This window comes from Lipophrys pholis (genome assembly GCF_963383615.2).
Source record: "Lipophrys pholis genome assembly, chromosome: 4".
NCBI classification, from domain to species: Eukaryota; Metazoa; Chordata; class Actinopteri; order Blenniiformes; family Blenniidae; genus Lipophrys; species Lipophrys pholis.
In genome coordinates, this window is record NC_137637.1 from 19,233,047 (window position 1) to 19,241,765 (window position 8,719).

An 8,719-nucleotide genomic window follows, 5' to 3' on the forward strand; every position below is an offset into this window, starting at 1 on the left:
TGATTTATTCATATGTGCTAATTGTTACTTGTGGAGCCATTGTAAAGTAATATGGCATAATATAGTATTAAGTATATATTAATCCCCTGAATCTATTTCTGTCTAAATTATTAGTGAATAAAGAATCTCTGGCTAAATTCTGAAGAAAAGCTTGAGAAGAAGGTTTCCTCAAATTAGTTAGTGACCAGTGAGGTGAGGGATGTCTTTCTCAATTCATACCTTCAATAAACAACAGTAACTAGATGCAAATTAACAGTATCTCCATGGCTGGACTCTGGTGCTCTCAGTTTCAAACATTATACCATTGGGTCCCTCTGTTCCACTCTCTACAGGTTCTTTCACGTCCAAAACTCGAAAACCCCAGAAATAAAAAGTAATAAGGTCAATAAGTTCACTGTAATGTACTGTAGACCAATAGAACTATGCAACGACCAAAGGGATCAAACTACAGCTATTAGTATGACAAACAAAGGGACTTTCTCATGGTTTTTTTCATAGTTCAAGCGACACTTAGAAGAGCAACAGAAAATGTTTATTTTTTGTTTTTATTTTTTTAAATCATTCTCCGTACATGAACTCTCCAACTGATTCTCCCCAAGCGAGTGCTCCGCACTTTCGGTACTTCCGGCTAGGCATTTCACAAAAGTGTTCTGCATTAAATACATTACGCCGCAAAAGCACATCTTTATATAAGCGGAAAACATTTAAAAGACAACATGGCAGACAAATTCAATTGTAATGTATACACAAATCATTATTGTTTTACATATATTTTCCAAATACATGTGTTTCAAAATACTCATTTATAGTGAAACTGCTGCTTATAATTTGTGTATTTCTCTATGTTTGTGTGAGATGTTTACTGCAATTGTTTGTGGATTTTTAAAACTGCAGAAAATTCTCTGTAACTTCAATGTCTTTGTCGTTATCACCTATCACACGTGAGTCCATTCTCCTTGAGGCTCTTAACTGTTATAACCAGGATTCAAACCCAGGTAACTTTTGCTGACACAGGGCTAGTATGTATTTGTGTGTGCATATGAAATTTTTTTTTCTGAAAACATAACAATGTAAATTGAAGGATTAATTTACATTCATTTTTCATTAAATTTATCTTTTTTTTTTTTTTTAATGCAAGATTTTACATGATCGAACCTTCGTGATGTATGCCTTTGTTAGGGAGACATAATATGTGGTTGCAGCGGCATTGCAAGCCCCAGCATTTCTGCATGAATGTCTGAATGGGATATTTTCCTACTGTAATATATAAATCTGGTGAGTCATGTATTTATACATCTGCACAACAATTTGTTTTTATTTCAAAGGTTCAGAGTTCAATAAATGATGTGATTAATGATTAAAGAATCAAAGACTCATTTTTTCCTTGATATGCCTTAACATCGAAAGTTTATACTCTGCTTTAATGATACTGCTCCACTGTGCATGTGACCAATAGCTTATTTTGCAAGGAATTCGTAGCTCAGTCTTAGCCGGCATTCAGTTACTTTGATGTAATGAAATGTAATTTTTTTGTTTTTGTGTAAAAAATTATAAATCCTCTTTTTAAGGACGCATCTGGGTCAAACTCATTACAGGCTGTTGTTTACTTCATTTATCTTATCTTAGTCTGCAATCTATCAATGCTTACTCTTGAATAAAAGAAACTGGACTCCCAAAAATAAATGGAAATACTGTACAAGGCTGCTTTTCTCGAACATAAAAGATGTGACAGTGAAATCACTCTCAATGCATTCATTGCGTTAGCATTCTCAAACCTGAGAATGAATTCCCGAAAATAATTGCTGTAGTTTTGAGTTGAAAGATGTGAGTAAACAGGATGACATGTTTTCTGTGGTCCAGTCCCGAATGTCTCTTTTCCTTTTCAGAGCCTTGACTCTGAGATCCCATTCACATCCTCTTCTGGTCCTTTTGGGTTGTTCGTCCTCTGATGGGAGCTTTGTTTTGAGTAACGTTCGACTCGGTGGACATCCAGGTAGGGGTGCCAATCTTCAGATGGGGAAGCCAGTGATTTCAGACGCTGCAGAAAGTAAGTAGCATCAATTTAAAACCCGGAGACTCTTTACATAATGTAGTAAATTGACCACACATGATCCTACAAACCTTCCACAGGCTTCCTTCTGCTTTTATCAGCTTATACACAGCGACAGCAGGGATCCAAATGACAATAAATGCAATCATGCACCATCCTAGAGCCAATCCCCAGGCCGGGTACGGGACGCCGTCATAGGTAGGCGGAACAAAGGTTATCACCGACCATATGAAGATCACCTGGACAAAGAGAGGAAGTTCAGCGGCTGCTGGATGAGATAACCAGGGGATTCCACATTTCTTCATGGACTTTTGAATAGTGTTAAGTACATAGTGTATAAACTAAATAATTGGTGAGGCTGTACTCACCACCATGATACAGGGGCTGATAAAAAACCAACACGATTTCCACCACAGCCAGAAGGCAAAACTCTTTTTTCCAATCATCATCTCAATATCTTCAATGAAGCGGTTTACTCCTATAAGAAGAGAATCACTTTCATAAGCCTTCATAAGGTCACTTTCATGAGCACATGAATAAAATTTCTCGAACACAATTTTTACCGTATACGTAGGAGACACCAATGATCTCAAAGAGAGCCAAAATAAGCAGCACCCAGCCAGCAGCAAAATTGTCCAACAGAGTTACCCAGTATATCCCAGCCTATCACAAATACACACACAGACATAAATGTACACATCAAGATACTGTATATCTTGTAATACATTATAATATAACATCTATTGTTTGATGACATGCCCATTTCTTTTTTATGTTCATGTAGTTAATTTTCTTTCAGGTAATTAGCTTTATTAGCATTTCATTAAAAGTGAGAACGGTAAAGTCAGTGGGCCTCATTTATAAAGCTTGCTTACGTACAAAACGGGTCCTGAAAGATGCATACGCCACTTCCCACGCAAGGTTTGTGATCTAAAAAAATTAACTTTGCGAGAGAATGTGCGTACCGGTACGCAAACTTTTAGTTTTTGGCAGGGAATCATTTTTTTGGCACAACACCGGTACGGTCACGCGCTCGGGAGGCACTGCTGCTGGAGACAGACGAACCTCCTCGTCACGCTCCGCCTCCAACTCTCTAGTGACTGAAGATAAAACACAAGGTCCAATGAGCCTTTTTACAAGTCCCTGTTCAAATATTTAATTCATACATTTAATAAACAGCTAAAACTGAACTTCATCAGTCTGCCGTGTCTCCACCAAAATGTCTCCTTCCCTCTCCGACACTCTGATGCACGCTGGCCGTCACAACCATGGGAGATGTTTTTGCGCTTAGCAGTGAGCTCGGGTTCTGCCCCCCATGATGTCACTCTCCTCTGACCCCCGTGATGTCACGCTCCTCTGACCCCCATGATGTCACGCTCCTCTTGTCTCCACCTTCAGATCAGATTCTTCTTCTCCACCTCTGCAGTCACTGAGCTCTCTGTGGCGTTCACACTATTTACAGCGGTGACGACGCGCTGCCGATGGCTTGTTTTTTCTTTTAAAATATTTTTTCTTCGTCTTTTTTGTCAGGATTTTGCGTCAAATGCCGGCGATCAACGGGCTGAATGAGATGCAGAAATAATGACGAGGCACTTTGCATTGAACATTTATGGTAGAAAGTGGCCGTGTTGAGGGCGGGATATGAACTGCGCAACATTCCAGGTGGACTGCCATCTATGAAAGGAAAGTGAGTGCAGATGTGGGTACGCACGGTTTTATCGATCCGTACATTTTTAGTATGAATCCCACGCAATGTTTTATAAATGAAGCCCCAGGCCACCACTTTGAATACTGAGCAAATATCCTAAAAAACAAAGTGCAAACTTTGGCCAATTGTCATTTAGGTTTGTTCATACTGCTATATCTCTTCAAAACCTTTTACAACACGGCCCATCTGCATCTCTGCCAGGTTTCTTCAAAATCTCTAATATACTGATAATAATATCCCAGCTATGTTATTATCAGTATATCATCTCTAACATACTAATTATACCACAGCTGTGATATTGGTGACAGTGCAGAAACATTATTACATCCTTTTACGTTTGACTGGTTCCCTGTTTCTTCCAGATATAAACAGAGGGATGTTGTTGTGCTAATTAACATTTTCACAAGATGAATATTTATAATTCTTCGTGGATACATCATGTATACATTAATTTTAAGTGCATGATTGTAATTTAATCCTAGATGAGATATACACAAAAATTAACATTTGCATGATGCGTTCTTAGAAACAAGTATTCATGGAATTTACTCATCTTGTCGAACCAGATAAGTTCCTTTTCCCATGTTAAAAGTAAACAAGTTAACTAGTTCTGTGTCAGACACATACAATGCAAAGATGCAGTGAAGCAAACTTACCCTTGTGACACATGGCAGGCCCAGGAGAAAGAGGAGCGAAGCTGCTGCGACAGTCAAGAAACCACGTTTGGAGCTCAAGGTTTTAGGGAATGCATCAATAAGGCTTGTAGTTAGAACCTCTAATGACAAGAAGACACAACTGAAGTTAAAGAAACCCTACAATGGAATGTTTATTGTTTTCAATATCGAGTTTCGCGTCCACGAGAAGACTGTAATCAAACCTATTCCTGCAAACTGAGAGTCCAGACCAACAGTCAACAGCATGAAGAAGAACAAAATGGACCAAAGCTGAGAGATGGGAAGCTTCGACAGAGCATCTGGGTATGCAATGAAAGTCAGACCAAATCCTGTGAAGAGGCACACATAAAGCTATCAAGGGCAACCTCTCAAGAATTTGTATTTTATCTTAGTGATGCTGAGTCGGTTTATGTGTCTGACCTTCATCCACCACATCTCTCACAGATACTTTGTAGACGTGAGCCATGTGACCCAAGATGGAAAATATGGCAAGGCCTGCAAACACACTGGTCCCTAAATAGAAAGAGAGTACATATCAAATAGGTATTAAGCTTTTATATATCTATTTAAATTACGTTGGTAATCAGGCTCTTACCAGAATTACAAAGTGTGATCATGAGTGTGTCCTTCCACATATTGTTGTGGAAGTGGTTATAAGAAGAGAGGGTTGTGACTCCACCCCAGGCAATAGAGAGTGAAAAGAAGATCTGAGTTGCAGCAGCTTTCCACGTCTAAAACACACAGTGACATGTTCAGTCAGAGAGTTTTATTTATTTTTGTGTGTTTGGTCACATGAAGCTGGGTGTTTACCTCTGCCTCTGACAGTTTAGTTAAATTCGACTGTGTACCAATGTAGAAATCAAGCCCGTCTTGAGCGCCCTCTAGTGTCACACCTCGAATCAGCAGGATGAAAATCACCAGATAAGGAAATGTTGCAGTGAAATACACAACCTGGGGAAACAACAAAAGCATAGATTTGTGCTTAAGTAACAATTTCCATGCACCAGTATCAGAACATGTGATCAATTTCTTCCCCAGCTGTTGTCTCTTGACAATCATTTCTGTGAGAAAGCAATTTTTTTCCTAGAATATGATAGGCAGAAACAAATGCACACATTGTTCTCTGCTTTTGCTGTAATATAGAGGGAAGCATTTCTACCAAGAGCCAGTTAAGATGCAGGTGTCTGCATCAGCAGCTTCACATGAAATAGTGAACAGTGATAATAAATTGTTGTTTTTAGATTCATACAAACAATACTTTTATCACTTAATGGTAGTTGTGGTATCCCAGTAATGTGACTGTGTTGACCTTTGCTCATCGTAAAAACTGGGATGAATAACACATTGACAACATGTTAAAATCAGTTTGTTGGTGGTACTTTAAAGTAAAATAGAATAAGCCTGCACAAGTCTGCTTTATAGAGTTTTTTTTACAGTTTGCAGAGCAGTGGATTAGTTTAGACATGCACTGACCACTGTAACTGACCTTACTAAGATGCAGTCAAACTAGCTGTCAGTTGAATTAAATGTCACCGAGATATCAAACACTTGCTGAGAAAGTAAATAAAACAGTAGAGTCTTTTCTGCACTGTCTCATAATAAATAAGCACCAGATCCGTCTCTATTAGGTGTGACAGTTTAGTTTTAGGAATGAACACATAGTTTGCCAGTTATAAACACATCGTCGCTGAGTTTGGTCAAACTGGATGAGAACCTGATTTGTGTAGGATGTTGCCTTACTTTGCCTGATGACTTGATGCCTCTGATGAGTGCTGCAGCAACGATTATGGAGCACAGCAGCAGACAGAGAGCCAGCTGCCAAACTACAGACCCTGTTTCATCAAGACCGCTGGATCTCTTTAGAACCACAAGACTGAGCAGGGAATGGAAGGAGACAACCTTGTATACAACAACAGTAGTATGACAAATGAGTGTGTGTTCGTGTGTGTGTGTGTTCATGTGTTTGGCAGAGGGTACGATCCTTACTTCCAGTACTGTTCACTCGGGCTCTGCACTGGCATTTGGATTCTATCGGACTCAGGGCAGGTTATGTTTTGTTCAGTCCAGTTGGCCACCAAAACACCGCTTACATTACAATGCACTGAAAGACAAGATCCATGTCTCAATATTAGCACTATTTGACATTTATTTCTGACTGGCTCTGACATGCTCCAAAATCTGGTATTGATGCCAAAAATAATGAAGGCTAATAAAAGAACTTATGTGTCAAAGCACAATCATTATATCTTTAATCCAAAAATATGCCTTAGATTTGTCAAGAATGACCACTGCGTTAATCACTGAGCCTGACCAAAATGATTTCATTGTGACCCCATAACATGAAACTGCAGATTGTGACTAAACACATGATTTAATCAACAACTCCCAAACAAAAAATACGGGATAAACTGAGCACCTATTGGTGTGGTGCTGCAGTTACTGTTAGACCAGCTGAAGCAGTCGGACCACGGCAGAGGATTTTGCATGGAGGCGAACATGAAGTACAGGCTGTAGGCGATGATGACGTTGTAGTAGACTGATGATATGACATTAGCAATGACCGTTGCAATGCCAACACCTGTAGAGATTATCCACAAATGTAAGAATTGATATTTTAAGAATATGTTAAACAATTAGAATGTTGTTTTGTCAGTCCATCAAAAGAGCATGAAGACAAAAGCATTGATTTACTGAGTAGGATGAGAAATGTGGTACTTTGGTTCATGAGTAAACAAATGTTAAGGTCTTATGACTGAGCCAATTTGTTTACATAGTTGCCCATTAACCACAGTTCTCAGTGAATCAGGTCTTACCCTGCAGTAGAGGCACCATTCTCCATATGTTGATTGGGCCTTGGCTGCAGAACTGACCGAGGGCGCTCTCCAGGAAGTAAAGAGGAATTCCAGCCACCAGCAACATGGTAAAATAGGGGATGAGAAAAGCCCCTGGACAAAATGAAGAAAATGTTGGAATGAGAATAGTGTTGTCAAGTAATAGATGGGCACATGGATTTCAAAGCAAACACTGGCATACCTCCCCCATTCTTGTAAGCCAAATATGGAAACCTCCAGACGTTCCCCAGTCCAACAGCATAACCTAACATAGAGAGGAGGTACTCTCTCTTGTTGTTCCAGTTTCCACGCTCAGTGTTCTCATCTCCATCATCTGCACTCAGGTCCTGCTCAGAAAAATATTTTAAAGTGGTTAAAGTTGGAAACAGTGTTATATTATTTCTTGATATATCAGAAAAACAGGAGCTATTGTTCAGAAGAACAAATGTCTGTTGCTTCTATTAAGACAGGATAAAATAAGATCAGACTTTAATAATCCCACATGAGGAAATTTAGTCATCAAATCATCGCAACAACAGCAGCTCCATATTGCACAAATAGTTAGTAATAGTTAAGATGTGATAGTGGCACGAGAGAGAGAGAGAGAGAGAGAGAGAGAGAGAGAGAGAGAGAGAGAGAGAGAGAGAGAGAGAGAGAGAGAGAGAAAGCAATAATATTTACAATAGGACAGTGGTATTTACATGGATATTCCTAAATATATATCGAAATTTGAAGTCCACAGAAAAAGTTTAGATTTCTTACCTGATTGACCACTGCAGGATTTTTGAATATTAAATCCTTGAAACTGCTCAAGCCATAGTCCTTCATGTTGTTTTATTTGCTTCTCAGAGCTCTTCATCCCTTTATCACACCAAAATCGTAAATGTTGTCTTATAATGCCTCTTTCAACACAAAGGAGTGATGCTTCAACCAATCACCTGCCAAGATCCTCCCCTTAAGGAGTGAGTGTGTGTGTGTGTGTGGGTGTGTGTGTGTGTGTGTGTGTGTGTGTGTGTGTGTGTGTGTGTGTGTGTGTGTGTGTGTGTGTGTGTGTGTGTGTGTGTGTGTGTGTGTGTGTGTGTGTGTGTGTGTGTGTGTGTGTGTGTGTGTGTGTGGGTGTGTGGGTGTGTGTGTGTCTAATGCAAAAAGACAACAGCAGAACAAAGTTGATGCAAGTTATCGTCACACTCACTCAGACCAAGTCAGTGAATGTTACATCAAGTTTTGAATAACCAGATTTTCAGACTTGAAATTGCGACACAAACTGCTGTCACTGCACAATGTTGACAAAATAGACACGGTGTATATGACTCCTCTCTCGTATCCCTTACAGGAGTACCTGCATTTTATCTGATAAAGAAAGGAGTAGATCTGTGATTGTGTGTGACTCAAGTGGGATTGTAAGTCCTTGTTACTACTTAGAGCCGCTGCTGTGATGGATGATGAATAGAAGCCA

General features: G+C 39.4%; 1 protein-coding gene across 1 annotated transcript; it reads right to left on the reverse strand.

Annotated features, from left to right (window-relative positions):
* Nucleotides 1-1,133: 1,133 nt before the first annotated feature.
* On the reverse strand, nt 1,134-8,142 carry LOC308108022 (sodium- and chloride-dependent neutral and basic amino acid transporter B(0+)-like). Its single transcript, XM_080460671.1, has 15 exons — nt 8,026-8,142; nt 7,466-7,610; nt 7,246-7,377; nt 6,849-7,010; nt 6,419-6,533; nt 6,173-6,305; nt 5,243-5,383; nt 5,028-5,163; nt 4,853-4,945; nt 4,636-4,761; nt 4,415-4,533; nt 2,614-2,713; nt 2,419-2,528; nt 2,122-2,289; nt 1,134-2,038 (listed from the first exon to the last, which is right to left on the reverse strand). The coding sequence occupies exons 1-15, from the start codon at nt 8,089-8,091 to the stop codon at nt 1,883-1,885; spliced, it is 1,902 nt and encodes a 633-aa protein (XP_080316797.1). The 5' UTR covers nt 8,092-8,142; the 3' UTR covers nt 1,134-1,882.
* Nucleotides 8,143-8,719: the final 577 nt, after the last annotated feature.